At 45.4% G+C, this 19,790-nt stretch overlaps 1 protein-coding gene across 1 annotated transcript; it reads right to left on the reverse strand.

Annotated features, from left to right (window-relative positions):
• Nucleotides 1-6,260: 6,260 nt before the first annotated feature.
• Nucleotides 6,261-19,391, reverse strand: LOC125428967 (cholinesterase-like). Its single transcript, XM_048489661.1, is given in 5 exon segments — nt 6,261-7,624; nt 9,986-10,149; nt 11,893-12,452; nt 12,455-13,398; nt 19,316-19,391. Coding segments are annotated over 4 exon segments (1,701 nt in total). The 5' UTR covers nt 13,391-13,398; nt 19,316-19,391; the 3' UTR covers nt 6,261-7,583.
• Between the last annotated feature and the right edge of the window lie 399 nt (nt 19,392-19,790).

A 19,790-nucleotide genomic window follows, 5' to 3' on the forward strand; every position in this document is an offset into this window, starting at 1 on the left:
GAAAAATTGCCTTGGCCGTGCCGCCGGCGGGGTTTGCACAGCAGTGGAAGCAAGTGGAGTCACAGGGCCATTTCAAAAAAGAACCTAATTTGGTGGTTTTTGAAAGTCACGGGAAAGGAAAATGGTCGTAGTAATGGAGGGCAGACCCAGTGCAGCTTCAAGGACCGTGAAGAATTTCAGGCTGCACTGGGATATTCCCCATGGTAACAATGGTACAATTCTACCGAAAAATGGAGTACCGGTGAAAGGAAATAAGCACCTTGTTAAGGCCCGACATTCAATGTACATATGCATACCCTGAGGGAGCCTCTGTGTGAAGAAGAAGTGCCCTGAACCTGGGGAAGAATCTCTAATTAGCTAGGTTCGCAAAGACATTGTATTTATTCAATACAAGAATCCACCCTTGTGAATGCACCCGATGATCCTGCTTCATCTGACCCCATAGAACAACAGTGATGGCTAAACTTCTTTCGGTGACCAAGTGCCCACCCAGAACCCGCAAAACCTACCTTAGAGATTAATTTCAAAGTGCCAACACGAAATTCCTGAACCTAATCACTGAGGGTCTTAGCCAGAAAACGGTTTGCTCTGAGGCACCGTGTTACTGGGAGTAAGCTGGCAGCAACCGTGCAACACCTCTCACCGGGTAATCACAATCCTAGTTTTTCCAGAAGCAGCGCCGCCCTAGATGTGCGGTAAAAGGCAGGGCATTCTCCGCCACCCCGATGACAACTGTATGACGCGCTCACAGAGAGGGTTTCGAGTGCTGAAGTGGTTGTTAGAGTTTGAACCTGAATCCACAAACAGATATCTTTTAGTATGGCTTATCAGCAACATTTATTGATAGGCATGAAGTAATTCCAGTTTGTCAAAGCCAGCTCTGGTGAACTTGGCTTTTGCTATCCCATTTATTCTGATATAACCTCCCAATTTTCCCATTTTCCAAAGGAATGTAGAAAGGAAGTCAGGATCTAACGGTGCCCCAAAGACGCCGATAGATAGATGCCAGGATGCCACCTGACATCCTGCCCCCACAGGACAACGGAATCAATCCTGTTTCCCATGAGACCAAAGTGTCAGGGGAAAGCCTAGTCATCTACTTGGCATGTGAAGCCATAAAACAAAAATCGAGGGGGGAATGTCCCAGAATGGCAGTGATAACATATAACAGGCTGGTTACATATATCTTGTAGCAATTATGGTGAGCTAGGAATGCATCTCAATCAAATCCCCTTGATTGTACAGTGGTACAGGTCATTCCACCACACTTTACTGCATGAATAAACCAAACCTCAGTCCATTGGTGCTATAGGAATCAATGACCTTGAGTAAAAGAGTCAGCAGCCTAGCAGAGAGAACATGTCTACTTACTTACAGAAGAGACTGCTGAGATTAATTGTGCAGTCCTAATGGGAGTTACTGCACTCTAAGCTCATTCATTTCAATGGACTTGGGTTGGAGTAACTCCTTTTAGGATTGCACTGTTGGTCTCCCTGGCAGGGCTCTCTTCCCTCTCTTTTCTGTCATCTGGTGCAGGAGTAATTTGAGACAGAAGACTCACCCTTTCTCTTGGCTCCTCCTCTAGCAAATGGTCTTTTTCAGCTCTTTGCAATATCAAGTCTCTTATCTGCTACAAACGGAGGGAGCAAGAAACCAGCATGATTTATCTGGAAAGAAACAGCAGGGAATAACCTGTATAAATATCCACTAGCTGAGATATCCACGTGACGAGACAATTGGACAAGAAGTTCATGGGTAACTGGATCATAGGGGGCATGGTGGGGCAGGAGAATCCCTGATAGGTTCAGGTTGAGTATGGCCAAAAGTCTCTGGATGAGATAAGAGATTCTTATCCAAAGAAGAGAAAAATTTGCAGGAAGGCCAAACATACTTTGATGTCAGCACACCTGGTTTGTATGCAGAAGGGTCCAGGGTCAATTCAGGCCATTGCCTGTTGAAAACTATCAGGGAACTTTGACTCTCTAAAGCTCATATTCCAAAGAAGCTACTGGACTTAAAACTAGCTTTTCCATTGCAGACCAACATGGTTACCCTCTGAAACGATCAGATATTATTATTGGCGGGTTTGTCCTGCCATATTTTCCTCATCCTAGGGTATTAAAAAAACACCAGATTGGTGATTCTTTTTAAAAATCCCAGGATGTGCCTGCTAGAGCCTGCTACCATACAAACACCAATTGGGAGCAAGACTGGTTTATTTTTCCCACCCAGCCTGACGTTTGCTCAAGCTGCTACTCAAAAAACGACAGCCAATCAGAACGTGGGACATTGGGTATGCTCATATATGCTTCCAAAGTAAATACTGGGCTTGTGCAAAACAAGCTGGAGTACTTCCTCCCGGTCTTCGCTGGATTCCTTCAAAAAACGGGCACTCCGGGATAATGTAGACCCAGGTTAAAAAAATAGTTATATAATTATATAAAAATAGTTATATAATTATATAAATTATATAAATTATATAATTATATAATTATATAAAATAGTTATATAATTATATAAAAATAGTTATATAAAATCAGCACAGGTATAATTTTGCTGTGTGTAAATGACTATTGACAGCTAGCAATATACCTGTTAAGGCCACATGACGATCCCTTTAGCAATGCCATTTTCTAAACCTTTCATTGCAATACTGCAGTGGCGTAGCTACAATGGGACAGGGGAGGGTGCTGCACCCCAGCATGCACCATTGGAATCACGTGGGGGGTGGAAAATTGCCTCTCCCCCTGCCCTGCCCCACCAGCCAGGTCCTGCAGTCCAGAGCAGGCTGATTTTTTAGCGAGCTGCAAAGAGCAGCCGGCTGAACTAAGGTAAGTGGGCAGGGGTGGGGCACCATGGAGGGGTGCAGTAGGGCACACCCCTACCCCCTTGTCCCACCCCACCAGCCAGGCCCCATGGCCTGGAGCAGGCTGTTAAGGGAAGTGGGCAGGAGGCTCAAGGGCGGGTGTATGGGGGGGGCAGAGCCCGGGCACCGTTTTGCCCAGGGTGCAATTTCCCCCCCACACCTCTGCAATACTGTGAAAGAAAGCCCTCTTGAATAATTCAATTTGGCACAGTTTGTGAAAAGACAGGAGAGGGGGAACCTTCCTAAACTTGTGAGGGAGACCTTTCTCTAAGGTGGGGAGTGTGGGAAAAAAGACTGCAACAATTTGTGGACAGTAGAAAAGGGAAAACTTCGTTGCAGCAAAGTGGAACACGAGCGGTCAAGGCACGCGAGTTGTGTTCAAAGTATAGCTACTCCACAAAACACTTTATACAGTATATATGCCATGTTCTGGTTGGTTCTAAGACACCTAGTGTGACTTCCCTGATTGGTTCTGAGCCCCCCTAGCATGATTTCTTTGAGTTACTACGTACATGTGGCTTTTGCTGATTGGTGAAATGTTTCCGCGGTTCTGGAAAACTTCTGCGTGTGCTCCTGGCTTCTGGATCTTTCTGCTTTCGACAAGTCCCCCGTTCTTGAAACTCAGCGTCATTCTGCGTGTGCTTCTTATTTCTGCGTACATGATGTTTAGCACTTACATCATCGGCCTACGTGACTTGCCCGCTTGCTGCTTATGGCTGAAAGTTGACTTTTGGTTCTTTCCGCTTTCTACAGGGAGCACCAAAGAGAATGCCCATTTGCAGACATTCCTGGAGATGGTGTGTTTGGGGGAATTCAATCAGGATGTTACGCCATCCTCCAGAGCTGCCCTTCCCCCACCCCTAGGTGATAGAGATATTAGTTTATAGATGTATTAAGCCATAAGGGAAATATATTTAATCACACAAGTTATATAAAAGTGACTCACAAAACCACCAAGCACCTTAGATGAAGAATACATTAGTTAAGGAAAGTGATGGGGCAACCTGGTACTGAGCTTTTCTGAAAGTCCAGTAAAACACACAGGAATGTAAGATGGATCCCACCTTAGAGATAAAACTAGTAGAAAAGCACAAAAGCATAAAGACAGAATAGAGTGTAGTTGGTATAGCAACCATTATGTAGGATGTTTTTGACTTAGGTCTTGACCAAAGATAGAGGTGCAAGGTGGGTGAAGGGGTGGAGGGTAGAGATGACCAGTCTGTACATCCTCTTAACCCAGCCAATGGGCAAAGGACAGGGAGGAATGTTTGCAAAGGTATAACATATGGGTTTGCAAAGGTATAAAATAGGGGTTACGCAGACAACACTTTGAACCTCCTCCTGTCTGCTCGCCAGAGGAGCATTCCTGATGCTGCAGCCTTCATTAAATCATTGAACTCTGAGGAATCTTCTTGGACTAGTTTATTTTAACCTGACAGAGTTTTTGCTCTGTGCTGATCACAGGGGCATTGATCACTGAAGTCTGGAGATCAGTTGTACTTCCAGGAGAACTCCAGGCTCCACTTGGAGGTTGGAAATAGGGTTGCCAACCTCCAAAAAGTGGCTGCAGATCTGCTGCTATTACAGCTGATCTCCAGATGAACAAGATCTGTTTACCTGGAGCAAATGGGTGCTTTGGAGGGTGGACTCTTGGGCATTATACCCTATTGAGGTCCCTCCCCAAATCTTGCTCTCCCCAGGCCCCATCCCCCAAATGTCCAGGTCTTTCCCAACCTAGAGCGGACTAACCTAATTGGTAACCCTACCATGAATGTGGATTTGAACCTTCGTCTGCCCAGTCCTTTATCTGATACTGCCTATTGTTACTTGTTGGTGTCATGTGGGGGGCTGCATATTTTCTATGGTGGGAATCTTCAAAGAGGCCTTGACACACATCTACTGTCTCTTTTTTCCATCTGTAAAGACTCTGCCACAGACTAAGAAGTTAAAATTCTTAGACTCCATCAGGTTCTTTGAATAGAATGGGTCAGAATAACACTTTTATATAGGTGCAAATTGAGTCCCCAAGGCCCAAATTCAGACCCAAATGTAAATTATTTGATTTTCCTTGACCAGAAAAGAGAAAACTTACATTTGAGCAAAAACTGGCTAACAACCACAGGACCAAGGAAAGATACACCAAGTGATAAACATGATCATTTTTCTGCAGATCAGGGAACCCCAACTCTTTTGAGCCTGTGGGCACCTTTGGAATTCTGACACCATGTAGTGGGTGCGGACAGAAAATGGTTGCCTCAGCTTACTTTCATTCACACTGGCCCTTTCCACACGGGCGGAATATGGCGGCCTGGGGACGGCAAAAACACCGTCCCCAGGCCGCCATTCGCACAGGGGGCACAGCTGCAGCGCAGCCGCGCCGCCCTCGCGCCGCCCGACCGGCACGAAGCCGGCGTTCCCAAACCACGCTTCCCCAGCGTGGTTTTTTGGGAACGCCGGCTTGGACCCGCTGCCGTGTGAATGGCAGCGGCTTCCGAACGCCTTTCCCCCCCCACCGGGCGACTTACCAGTCCTTCGGCCCTCCGGCGCGTCGCCGAGGCCTGGGGACACCCCCCCCTTTGCCCTGCGACCCTGGAGTCAGTCCCGGTACCGGTTCCCAGTCCGCCCGAGAAGCCGTTTGGTCGGGCGGCTACGCCTCAGTGCAGGCAAGGCCACTCAGGAAGATCCCTGTACTGTAGTGACAGCTGCTGCCAAAGCAAAGCCCATCAAATCTCCTATGGCCAGTCAGAAACCTGGCATGGCACTGGTATTGATAGATATAATATAAATAATTTGATGTATGTATGTATATGTATATATATATATCTTAGCAGAGTAGAAGAGACAGGTTCTCAGTTGCTTTTTATATATCAGTTTACTAACTATAAAGGGAGGATTATATGGAGATAAAATACGAAAACCTTTCTTTCCTGTTACACATCTACATTATTGTACGTTTGGTTACATGTTGGTACCTATCTGCTGTCTCATGCTCATAGCTGTGGTGGTGGTGGTGCCGTGTCTGCTCAAAGACACAGAATTAACTTTATACCTGCAGATGTATGTGCTCACTAACATGTAAGCAATGGCTATCTGACTGTCCAGTAGCTAATCAATAGACCAGGTCATAAACAGTGACTTACGCAACTTGTTTACATATGAACAGTTAACCCTTTTATAACCGAGTTGTGACAGACACCTGCAAAATCCCAACAATAGACCTTGCTGGAGATCCCTGCCTTAGGTCTAAAATGTATCTTAGGTCTAAAATGCAGACCTAAAAAAATGCAGGTCTAAAAATTTTTCTATCTACATGTTTAATTTTATGCCAATAAAGGTATCTGTACTTGTCCTGTTAAGAAATAGACCAATGTCATAATAATGATTCATGTATGTATTTTTTATTAATTGTTATTAACATTAGATGAGACTGCCAAAAATAAAAACAAAAAGGGCAAAAGCAGATATTGCTAATGATAGTTACAGGCCATTACTGATGGTAGAAATATTGTGAGTCTCCATCTTTGCTGTGAGTCGTATAAAATCCAGCTGATATGTTGTCAAGGCTGTTGAAATTACAGGGGATGGGACCTTGGCACTTCTGCCTCTGACCCCAGCAACCAAGCTCTTGCTGTCCCTTCTGGTGTCCTGTTCCCATAATAAAGTATAGCTGCGAAGTCAGGGATAAGGACATATGCAGCAGGAGACAGGTGGGACACACCCGCTGACCAGCCTCTCCAGCCGCAAGCTGCACTTGGTTTCTCCAAGGACTGTTAACGTCTCCAGCTAACCCAGAAGCACAGTAGCCAATGACGCTGCCGAACTGAGACATGGCAGCATTGAGGGAAGGTCAAGACAGAGTTTCTGTGGGATTAAGGAATGACGAAGAAACCAAACATTGTGGTTTAAGTAGTGGTTTAAAGAAGAGATTTTGCTATTCTGCACAGTAAAATCCAGCTTCAAAGTGGATTGAAAGTGCATTGTTCTGCATGTGTGGAAGGGGCCAGAAGCACGTAGTGGCAAACCGTCTCTGAACATCTCTTGCTGTGAAAACCCCATGGGATTGCCATCGATTGTCCGAGTTTTGATGGCACCTTCCATCAGTTATTTCATTCTTACAGGCAAACCCTAGTTTGCTAAATCACTCAGATTTAGATATCAAACACAGAGTGGTTAAATCTAGGGATTTTTTAAACTGGCAGGTCCTTACTTCCAGTTCCCCAAACTTCTTCTCAACACAATCCAGGGAGTGCAGACAGACGTGCACAGTTTTCAAATCAAATCAAATGTAAGATGTACCTAAAACAAAGGGTGTTGAAGCAGAAAGAGGGCTCAGTAGGTTAAGTTAATTTAGTCACACGAACATAGACTTGATCATACCAGAGAAGAAAGTAAAAGGGAGTTGATTTTTGTATTGTCGAAGGCTTTCATGGCCGGAATCATTGAAGATGCCAGTCACAGATGCAGGCGAAACGTCAGGAGAGAATGCTGCTAGAACACGGCCATACAGCCCGGAAACCACACAGCACCCTGGAGTTGATTTTTGATTGTATCATTCAACAGAAACTATCATTAATCACTGAAAGTAAATGAAAGAGAGACTTTGTGAACTAAAATTTGTGCATTGCCCCTTTAGACTTCTTCCTCCCAATACACATGATTCTCTTTCTCAATTAATATGCACTTTTCTTAATTCACTGTTCTTGCTTCATATTGCCTCCTATTCTGGGCTGGACGGCACGGAATCATTTGAAGGCCGATCTGCAGCAAGAAAGAAACCCAGAAAATTATCTTCCTATGGAGTCAAACCAGGTAAACAAACATGTTATCATGTGACCACCCAAACTGAAGTAGGTGTTTTCTAGACAGCTGACTGACTAGTGTTGACTAAGATGCGGCACCCTGTTTTCACATCTATTTAAAATATTTATACATCTGGCCTTTCTCAAGACTATCTCATATCCCCAAACGGGTAACAGCAGTTTAACAACAATTGGATGAATATTATCGGGACCGCATTACCCAATGATGCGGCTGGCCTCCTCTCGGGCCAGGGCCTTTTCAGCCCTGGCCCCCGCCTGGTGGAACACTCTCCCTCCAGCTGTCCGGGCCCTGCGGGATCTTGGTGAATTCCGCAGGGCCTGAAAGACTGAGTTGTTCCGCCGGGCCTTTGGAGTGTCCAGTCGCTGATTGAGTGCCCCTTTCTATTCCTCCGGTTTGGAGTTCCCTTTTGCCATCTATGGGACCCACTTCTTCGTTTTGCTTCCCCCCTCTTGGGGGGGGGGGGTTAATTGGGTTTTATTGTGTGACGCCATCTCTGTAAATTTTATCGCTGTGTTTTAATTCTAATTTAATGGGGTTTGTTTGTAAGAGGTTGTAAGATGTAATTATGTTGTGCACCGCCCAGAGCCCTCTGGGGGTTGGGTGGTATATAAAACCCATACATACATACATACGATTAGATAGATAGATGGATAGATGGATAGATAGAAAAGCCAATCTAAAAGGACCTTATCCCCACCCCCCAAATCAACAAGGTATTCTCCTTTTGCCCTGGTTCAGGCTGGCTCCCTGAAACTGCTCAGTGTGAGCCTTGTCTGAAAGCTAGGTATATAGGGCTCAGTTTTTTCCCCCAAGTTCTTTTTCCAAGATAGTCCTCAGTGCAGTGAAGTCCTAAGGTCAGTCATTCAAGTATGCTATATACACAGAGAGACTGGTCTCCAGCTGCATCTGATAGAAGAACTGAAATTACCCAGTTCTTAGCAGAGGAAAAAGGCAACGGAGTTTAAAAAGGAATTCATTAGAGTTATAGTTATTAAAAAATTAGGCTACAAAATATATACAATAAAAAGAAGAAGACATAAAATAATCATGCACAAAAATGCACAAGCCAGCAAACTCACGGTACATAGTAATAAACAGCAAAGCAGCTTTGACAATACAGCATAAGGAGAAAAGAGCAGCAGGAGAATAAGATAAAGGGTAAAAAAGGGAGGAGTAAAAAGCATACAAAACTACACCATTATATGCAAAAAGGAGGTGACCCCTAATTAACCTATGAGCAGCTCACCTGTCTTGCATTAACAGAAAAAACCAAGTAAATGCAGCTATCTTACTCCTGCAAGGACTTATGGAAAGAATCACTAGGAATGCCAAATATTCTAACAGTATCTAGCTCAGGGGTCTGCAACCTGCGGCTCTCCAGATGTTCATGAACTACAATTCCCATCAACCCCTGCCAGCATGGCCAATTGGCTGATGGGATTTGTAGTTCATGAACATCTGGAGAGTCGCAGGTTGCAGACCCCTGATCTAGCTGGTCTCCAGTGTTGTCTCACCAGAGGAAAACGATTCTTTTCTAAAATAGACCTAACCACAAGGAACAGAGAGAGGGTAGCCCTGGAGAACCTAATGACACCATTCACACCAACTAGTCACAGAATAGCACACCAATGTCACCCATGATTCTGCCATCTATGGAACAAGCCAACTGGAGCAATGCTTGTGCACCTCTGTGACATCACTCCACTGAATAGACCTAGGGTAGAAGCAAGGACAACGCAAGCACTCTCAATGGTGTCGAGAACAGTGGCATGCCCAAAAAACACTCTACAGTGGATCATGCTCTGCAGATATGGGTGCGGTGTAGTGGTTAGAGTGCTAGACCAAAGGGTTCCAGTTTCAAATTCCCACTCTGCCACCATGGAAGTTTGTTGGATGACCTTGGGCTAGTCATGCAATCTCAGCCTAATGTACCTCACAGATTTGTTGTGAGGGTAAAATGGAAGAAAAGAGAACAATGTAAGCCATTCTGGGTCTCCACTGGGAAGAAAAGAAGAGTAAAAGTAACAATTTTTTTTAAAAAATTCATCTAGGTTGACTGGGAAAAGCTGCCACAAGTGGAAACCTGTGAGCCATGAGCCCCCATAAGACCTCTAGCCCCACTGGGGGAATAGTGCCTTGTGTGAGAATGGAGTGAAGCAGTTGCTAGCTGTTCCAAATCTGTCTTACCGTTGTTCTGTTGTCTCCAGAGTGACCATGATTCTCATCCAAACACAGTTTCTGGGTGAATGACTACCTCATAGAATGGCTCTGCCTTCCCTTTTCAGTGCTTTTACTTACGTAGGCTTGATGCCTCTGATAAGAGCGCCTTCCAGAAACTGCAGTGCCGAGCGGGTGAGGGCTTCATGACTTGAGGCGGCTCTGTGCTGATGCGAAAGAAGTTCTGTTCTGCAGGGTTGTAGAGCGGCCATTTTGTCTCATTGACACCTGAAGGGGTGGGATTGCTGCACGGGAGGCAAAAATATCATGATCCAAGAAGCCAAAGAAGGAACTAGTTCTGCGTAAGGTACACAATATATGTTGTCTTATTAAAGTTCACGTGTATCACAAAGACAAAAAATGGATTAAACAGTATACAAATGCAATTAGATCAGTGAAATACATAGCTTGGTAAGGTCCCCACAACATATTCCATTCCCACTTGCTTTTAAAATTACTGATTTAATATTAATTAGATCTGGTAAAGCTTTGATCCCCTTCAACACGTATGCAAGAATCTGGGCATTGTTACTGGCACAACAAACTAATATGGCTGCCATTTAAGATTCATCTTTGAGGTGGTGATTCTGAGCCAGTGTGATGTAGTGGTTAAGAGCGGCAGAGTGTAATCTGGAGAACTAGGTTGGTTTCCCAGTCCTACACATGAAGCCTGCTGGATGAGCTTTGGTCAGTCACAGTTCTCTCAGAACTCTCTCAGCACCACCTACATCATAAGGTGTCTGTTGTGGGGAGAGTAAGGGAAGGAGTTTATAAGCTATCTTGAGACTTCACATGGTTGAGAAAAGTGTGGTATGCAAACTCAGCTTTTTCTTCTTGTGAAATTAGGCAGGCAGCGACCATAGCAAAGGCCTTTCTGTGAGGAAGACCATTTGTTGGAATGTCCTTTCTGGAGATATGTCCTAGGCACCAGCCAACTTTATTTTCTCTAAACCTTGAATTACTAACATGCTTTTTGTTGCAACTGGATTTTTCTGCTTCATTGTTATTTCACTATTATTATTATGAAATAATTGTTGTTAAGCTTTCTCTAGTTACCTTGGAAGTTTAACAGTGAATAGCAGAATGGAAATGGCTACAGACTCGTCCGCAAGAATGACATCAAAGTAAGGTTGCCAGCTCTGAGTTGGGAAATATCTGGAGGTTTTGGGGGCGGAGCCTGGGGAGGGTGGGGTTTGGAGATGGGAGGGACCTCAGCATGTCTAATGCCACAGAATCTGCCATCCAAAACAGCTTTTTGCTCCAGAGGATCCAGAGATCAATTGCATTAGCTGGAGATCCCCACACCTGGAGTTTGGCAACCCTATCTGAAAGTATGTTGTAATGCTGGATGCAGACTGGGATCTGGAAAATCCAGACTCAAATCCCCATTGTGACATGAAACTTGTTTGGGTGTCCTTTAGACCAGTTTTGCTTCCTTGCTCTCTCTCTCTCTCTCTCTCTCTCTCTCTCTCTCTCTCTCTCTCTGATTCCAACCTTTTCATGGTTGTTCTGAGATTAATATGCACAAAGGGGGAATTGTGTATGCTGCCTTGAGTCCCTTGAAGGAAGGGAAGGATTAAAATGTATTAAGTAAGAAAGTAAATGCCTCTAAACTAGTACATTGAACCAGTCTATACATAGGTGATGTTATTAAAAGGTAGGCATTTTTGTTTCACAGGCAACAGAAACCAGCATATATTTAAAACTGATACCAATTCTTAATATGTTCTGTGACAAAGAAACCTGAGGCAGTCGTGTAGTGCCAGTGGGGCAGGGGGAGGGTGCGATGTCCCATGTGTGCGCTGTGGTGGGGGCGTGGAGTCGTCGTTCTGGGGCATGGCGTGGCGGGGGCGCTATGGCAGGGGAGCAGGGCAGGTGTGTGCCCTGGGTGCAGTTCCCCCTCGCTCTGCCCATGACCTGAGGGACGAGCAACTTTCTGGGCCAGGGAAAGTGAACATTTACAAGTAAATATGCAGAAGTCCTCTTACCCGCTTCTGGCAAACTCCGCCCAGTATTGCATCACTTGGGGAATTAGCGCTAACTCCGCCTCAGTACGAGTTTGATTGGTTCCCAGGATTAATGTCAGAGTTCCAAAAAGGTATGGGACTTCAGATCCATGGATGGACCCCAGCCATTTAGTACTGTGATGAGTGAAAGTGTAAGCATACACAGGGCTCCCGGTCTTTGCAGTCTCTGTAGCAACTTTGTTTGCTGGACATACAAACCAATAATCACCCAAGGCCTGGGACAAGGTGGGGTGATACCGAAATGGGTCCTCTGGTTCTGCTTCACTGTACCTCCGAGCAATGGCTTGGATGGCATCATTGGTTGCATTCCATATACTTATGTTGAAACCCTCCAAGAGTTTCTCCCGGCTCAAAAAGCACTCGCTGGATGTACATAATAAAGAAGCAGCATGAAGGATAAAGTAGGATCCTTCATCAGAAGTGGTACCAATCATAATAGGTTTGGCCTGAAAGCGCCTGGACTCCACTAGTTTCTGGGGGTCACCAGGAAGAAAATCTCCATCTGTGGATTTGAGTAAAGAAGGGAAAGATTCAAAACAATCTTGGGATCTACAACTGAGGAATTGTATGGTTGAAATTCTTCCATTGGCTTTTCCTGCAAGCAGCTCACTATGGCATTGCCCTCCTCTTCTGAACAGCCCATCTGCTGGGCCAGGACCAGTGCTCTCCTCTTGGCCTCCTCAGGACTCACCCAAATCCTGGGTGCAATGGCCGTCCCACTCTGCAGCACAGCCCGGTCAAAAGAGGCTGACCTCCCAGGTGAGAGGAGGTGATAGGTGGGACAGACAGCTCCTCCAGCACTCTGGCCAAAGATGCAGTGATTCGAGAAGGGTCTTCCTCCAAAGGCAATGAGCATACTCTCCCTCATCCATCCTCAGGAACCCAACTGCTGGTCTAACAGGCCCATGTTTCCTGGGGCGGCTGGTGGTAATGAAAGGAAGCCTAGAGCTCCCAGGCGGTAATTCATGGACACCACAATCACATTCTCGGTAGCAGCTAAGAATGCCCCATTATACATTACCTGGGAAGTTGTGCCAACCACAAATCCCCCACCATAGATCCAGACAAGGATAGCAGCTGGTGTGGAGGGTCGTGGATGGGGAACCCAGACATTGAGGAAAAGGCAATCTTCTGAAAGGGGCGTGTTGGCCTTCAACATTTCAGCATCAGGAGTGCCCGAAATAAGTTTTTGTGGGCATGAATTGCCAAAGTTGGTGGCTTCCAGAATGTGGCTCCATGGCTTATGGGGAACAGGCTTTTGGAAACGCAGTTTCCCCACAGGGGGTTCTGCATAGGGGATGCCCAGATAGGCTGTGACTGATCTTGAGCCAGCTGGGAGATGCTTTCCCTGGATAGGGCCAGTGGTGGTGACTACTACAGTACCATTGTCAGCAGAAGACTCAGATTCCACAAGGGAAAGGGCCAGGAAGCTCAAAGACCAAAGCAAAAGACAAGGCATTGCAGCACCTGAAAGGGAAGCATCCCAGAAGAAGCTATAAAATATAAGACAAATAAGCAATCATCTTCTAAAGTCCTGCCTCTCCCCTCGGGGTCTGGACCAATCCTTGGTGGATTCCACACAGCTGAAATACAATGTCTTTAGGATGTTATTTTAGGTAAGAACTTCACATAGCTGTGTTCTCCCAAAGAACTTAGTTCCCTTATATTCCTCTCATCTAGGTTTTTCAAAGACCTCTAAACTAGCTATCCCCCGCCCCCCCCAACCTGGGTTTAGGATGATTCCTGCATGGTGAACCAATGCCAGCAGGCAGGAAATGAAGGGAAACAGGTATATTTGGTATATATAATCCTGTCAAGCAAAGTAACGAGCAAAAATGTGGATTGTGCGGCACATCAATCTGTATATATAAAAAGCTAACAGTGTTTTTGTTGATGACAATATACCTCAGTAACTGCTGGGCCAATTCCTCTGAAAATTTCCAGCCACTACAGTCAGCTAGGCGAGAGTGTTTTTAGATGTTCACATACCTGAAATTTCACACCTGGCCCAGGTAAAATGCCTTTTTCCTGGCACTCCCTGGTGAAGGACATGCAGCTGCCTGTGTGTAACTGTCACTTTTAGAATGTTCGGGCTGCTTAGAATGTTCACTCAGACGGCCAGATATGAGCAGTGAAAACAGTACATAGACAGTAACTTGAGTGGAAGTGAAACACATACACACACATGCACACGAGGGAGAGGGAAGGGAGGGAGGAGAAGAAGAAGAAGAAGAAGAAGAAGAAGAAGAAGAAGAAGAAGAAGAAGAAGAAGAAGAAGAAGAGGAGGAGTTTGGATTTATATCCCCCCTTTCTCTCCTGCAGGAGACTCAAAGGGGCTTACAATCTCCTTGCCCTTCCCCCCTCACAACAAACACCCTGTGAGGTAGGTGGGGCTGAGAGAGCTCCGAGAAGCTGTGACTAGCCCAAGGTCACCCAGCTGGCACGTGTGGGAGTGTACAGGCTAATCTGAATTCCCCAGATAAGCCTCCACAGCTCAGGCGGCAGAGCGGGGAATCAAACCCGGTTCCTCCAGATTAGAATGCACCTGCTCTTAACCACTACACCACTGCCATTGAGAGGGAGGGGTGGCATCAGAGGTTCTCACAGGTTCCCGAGAGTAGGTTACTAATTATTTGTGTGTGCCGAGAGGGGATTACTAATTGGTGATTTTGCCATGTGATTTTTGCCTTAGTTACGCCTTTCCTCTCAGCAGTAGTGCGCAGAACTTGAAACAGTCTAGCACGAGGTGTACCGGTGTGCGTGACAGCCTGCACCTGTGTGCATTCGTTTCCCACCCAAGGACCGACCCAGTGGCTGTGTCCTTGCCACAGCACCGCCCAGGAATTCTCCGCCCCTGGAATACTTGGCCACGGCCCCGTTGTGCCCCGCCCAGCCCCATTGGCGCTACACCACAGTTTGAATTCCACCATCATGGGAACCTGTTACTAAAATTTTTGGATCCCACCACTGGGTGGCATGCAAGGGAAGAGAGGGAGGGAGAGGAAAGGGACGGAGGGGGAGGCATGCAAGGGAAGAGAAGTGAGGGAGGGGAGACAGTGAGGGGTGGCATGCAAGGGAGGGGAGGCAGGGGGCCCAGCATCTTTATATGACCCACCCACCCTAGCGGAGGGAAAGGGAAGGGAGGGAGGGGGAGGGATGGCATGCAAGGGAAGAGAAGTGAGGGAGGGAGGGAAGAGAGTGAGGGGCGACATGCAAGGGACGGGAGGGAGGGGCCAGGCATCCTAGATTCCCTGAATACTGCGGTTACAGTTAAGAAAACCAGGCACGTATTACTCAGGAGTAAGCTCGGTACAGCAACCGTGACATATTTTGAATGGCTGCGTCACGCCCCTCAGAGGGTTTCCTCAGAAGCGACACCCATTGCCACCAACCAAACTTACTCCCAGGTAAAGGATCATGACCAGTCAGCCTAGATGTGTGGGAGGGGTGCCTTTCCATCCCCCCCCTCAAGGAATGCAGGCACACACATCACTGACATTGCACAGTATCAGACTGTGTGTTTGCATGAGCACGTACTGCTGGCCTCTGCAATTGATTTGCTGCTACTGTTCCTTTCCCATTTCACCACAATAAGCCACAGCAACGCGTGGCCGGGCCACGCTAGTTTAGAATAGCTATCTCTCAAAAGACCAGCCATTTTTTCCTCAGAAATTCATAAAAACATAAGCAGAACTTTACTTAAACTGAGAGAGAAAACATACAGTGTATACATTAACAAAGTATCACAAACAATAGTTACATGCACGGCTCATAGTTTGTTATAGTTTGGTTGCGTTACAGTTATCTTTTAGTTATAGTCAGAGCACTTTCTATATATCATTTGGTTTTACAGAGCAGAATAACTTTCTTTTAGTCAGTCAGTCAGGGAGTTAGAGTGTGTTAAAATTCCCTGCTGCTTCTGCTGCTGCTGCATGCAAGGCTGGAAATTCCAACAGGAAACACTTTATTTCTCCAGCCCAACCCTCTTACTTTCATTCCTGCTGCTCACACCTGTGAAGATTTGTCACGGATGTTTCCTGTTAGGTCTCAGACCAATAATCAATAAGTGGACTCTAGATACAGGATCAGTAGTCTTTATTGAGTTGGCAGTGAGAACTCAGGCTTCGGAAAGCCAATTCTGGCAATCCTGGCTTTTACAGACATATTTACGGTATTACCCCTTGACTCCCTCTGATTCCCATCTTTCCAGAGAATGTGAGAAAATGAGAAGAAGAAGAAGAAGAAGAAGAAGAGTAGGAGGAGTAGGAGGAGGAGGAGGAGGAGGAGGAGGAGGAGTTTGGATTTATATCCCCCCTTTCTCTCCTGCAGGAGCCTCAAAGGGGCTGACAATATCCTTGCCCTTCCCCCCTCACAACAAACACCCTGTGAGGTAGGTGGGGCTGAGAGAGCTCCGAGAAGCTGTGACTAGCCCAAAGTCACCCAGCTGGCGTGTGTGGGGGTGTACAGGCTAATCTGAATTCCCCAGATAAGCCTCCACAGCTCAGGCGGTAGAGCTGGGAATCAAACCCGGTTCCTCCAGATTAGATACACGAGCTCTTAACCTCCTACGCCACTGCTGCTTAACCTCCTACACCACTGCTGAGGTGTGAAAGACTTTGTTTTCCAGACAAGGCCAAGTGATAGTCTCCTATTGGTGACTCCTATGGGTGGAGGTCCATAGCCCGTAGCCTCCACTACTCCCCCTCCCATGCGGAGCATCAGGCAGGGTCAGCCTAGTTATCTTTATGTTGAAGAGCATAGAAAGAGATCACAGAAACACAGGCCCATTGACATGGCAAAAAGGTATGCAAAGACCCCAACCCCAACGGAACTGTCCCAGATGTCACCCCTTGGGCTATTTTTACACCCAAGCAGGCTAATTCACTTGTCTCAAGACAAAGATTTTTAAAAGATCTTTATAATATAACGTACATACATATGTAAGAACTTCACATACAAAAATGATTCTCTAATGGTTCACCAAAATAAATAATTCAAATTTACAAGTAACTACAATGTTTGCAATGCAGAGTTGTTTAAACAAACAAAAAATAGTTGTTTAGTTGTTTAAACAAACAAAAAATACAACTCACTCATTTCTCAATCGAGATCAACCATATTCTGGCTTGGACAATCTTTTTTTTTTAATTAGTGTTTAAACAAAAAAAAATACAACTCACTCATTTCTCAGTCAACATCAACCATTTTCTGCCTTGGGCAATCTTTTTTTTTATTATTCAAACAATGAAACTTAACAACATGCACATTTGTTAGTCATCAAATTATTAATCATATTTTGGCTTGGGCCAACCAAACTCCTCTGTGGGTAATCTCTCTTTTTTTAATGAGAATGTTTATTTATTTTACACATCTAAATAGCACATGCATAGAAAGATAAAGAAAAGATCCTGATCTAGTCCCTTCTCCCCCTATAATAATACTACTACATGAAAAGAAAAAGAAAAACACCCACACAAACACCTCCACATATATATGGTGACTTCCAGCTGCCTCAAACCAAGAAAAGAAGAAAGAACAAAACATGCACAGGATTGCTGGGCTAAACAAACTTTGTTCTGCACAGAGAATCTCCTGTAACACACACAATGGTGGGTGCCACTGTGAAATTGACAAGAGCTCTGTGCAGCAGGTAGGAGAAAAGATCTGTTTTGGCTGGCAATGCTTCTGTTCTGCTGTGCTATGGGAACCCAAATTCCCCACATGTATCTTTTTACAGTGTCCTAAATACATTATATTTATGCTATGCAGAATCCACCCTTGTGAATGCAAATCCAGAGCAGCAAGGCAGGAAAAATGGCTATGGTTCTGCTGCCATGGGGTTTTGCACAGCAGTGGAAGCAAGCAGAGTCACACAGGGGCATTTCAAAAGAACCTCCAATTTGGTGATTTTTTTAAAGTCGTGGGGAAAAGGGAAAATGGCTGCGCAATGGAGCGGCAGTCCTAGTGCAACTTCAAGAACCGTGAAGAATTCCAGGCTGCACTTGGATATTTGCCATGCTAACAACGGTACAATTTGGCTGTGAAAAAATGGAGTACTTTAGTGAAAGAAATAAGCGCTTTGTTAAGGGCCCAACATTCCCAATGTAGCCCCAGCTACCTCACAAGTTGTCTGTTATGGGGAGGGGAAGGGAAAGAGATTGTAAGCCGCTTTGAGATTCCTCACGGGAGAGGAAGGTGGGATAAATCCAAACTCCTCTTCTTCTTCTATTACATTATTTATTGTCTGTCTTACTCATGGAGACTGAAAGTTACATAGCGAAACTCAATGCCTGATGGCCCCTTCGGTCAAGAGACTTCTTGCTCAAACACAAGGCGAAACATTCTAATCCACCAGGTCTCTACTGTGCCAGTTCTCTGTTTGCAGGATGCTTTAAAAAATTGAAAATTTGATCCCATCTCTGTGCTGAGGTGGTTGTTAGATCTCAAACCTTGAAGCAACAAACAGATTCTCTATTGTTGATCAGCAACATTTATTGATAGGCATCGAAGCACCCAGTTTGTCAAAGCCAGCTCTGGGGAACTTGGCTTTTGCTACCCCCTTTATTCCGATGTTAATCCCTCCTCCCATTTTCCAAAGGAATGTGAGAAAGAGTTAGTTTGGAGCTATGGTGCCCCAATGTTGCCGATAGATGCCAGGATGCCACCTGGCATCCTGCCCTCCACAGGACAACGGAAACAATCCCGTTTCCCATGAGACCAAAGTGTCAGGGGAAAGCCTAGTCATCTAGTCAGTGTGTGAAGCCATAAAGCAAAGATCAAGGAAAGAATGTCCCAGAATGGCAGTCATAACATATAACAGGCTGGTTACATATATCTTGTAGCAATTATATTGAGCTAAGCATAAGCATAAGCATAAGCATAAGCATTTTATTGTCATTGTGCACGCACAACGAAATTTACAGCAGCATTCCTCGATGCACACAATTTCAGACTCATACAATTTCAGACTCATGCAATTTCAGACTCATACATCATCATCCTCCACCCATGCAGCTAGGAATGCATCTCAATCAACTACCAGTAGATACAATCCCCCTGATTGTACAGTGGTACAGGTCATTCCACCACACTTTACTGCATGAATAGACCAAACCCCAGCCCATTGGTGCTATAGGAATCAATGACATTGAGTAAAAGAGTCAGCAACCTAGCAGAGAGAACATGTCTACTTATTTACAGAAGAGACTGCTGAGATTGATTGTGCAGTCCTACTGGGAGTTACTGCAGTCTAAGGTCATTCATTTCAATGGACTTGGGTTGGAGTAACTCCTTTTAGGATTGCACTGTTGGTCTCCCTGGCGGGCCTCTCTTCCCTCCCATTTCTGTCATCTGGTGCAACAGTAATTTGAGACAGAAGACTCACCCTTTCTCTTGCCTCCTCCTCTAGCAAATGGTCTTTTTCAGCTCTTTGCAATATCAAGTCACTTATCTGCTACAAATGAAGAGAGCAAGAAAGCAGCATGACTTATGTGGAAAGACACAGCAGGGAAGAGCCTGTATAGATATCCACTGGCTGAGATATTCATGTGAAGAGACAACTGGACAAGAAATTCATGGGTAACTGGTTCATAGGGGACATGGTGGGGCAGGAGAATCCCTGATAGGTTCAGGTTGAGTATGGCCAAAAGTCTCTTTAAAAGGTGACAGACCTCTGGATAAGATAAGAGACTTTTATCCAAACAAGAGAAGAATTTGCCGAAAGACCAAACATACTTTGATGTCAGAACACCTGGTTTGGATGCAGAAGGGTCCAGGGTCAATTCTGGCCCTTGCCAGTTGAAAGCTATCAGGGAACTTTGACTCAAAAACTTATATACCAAAAATCTTGTCGGTCTCTA

The sequence above is a fragment of the Sphaerodactylus townsendi genome, linkage group LG03 (genome assembly GCF_021028975.2).
Source record: "Sphaerodactylus townsendi isolate TG3544 linkage group LG03, MPM_Stown_v2.3, whole genome shotgun sequence".
Taxonomy (NCBI): Eukaryota; Metazoa; Chordata; class Lepidosauria; order Squamata; family Sphaerodactylidae; genus Sphaerodactylus; species Sphaerodactylus townsendi.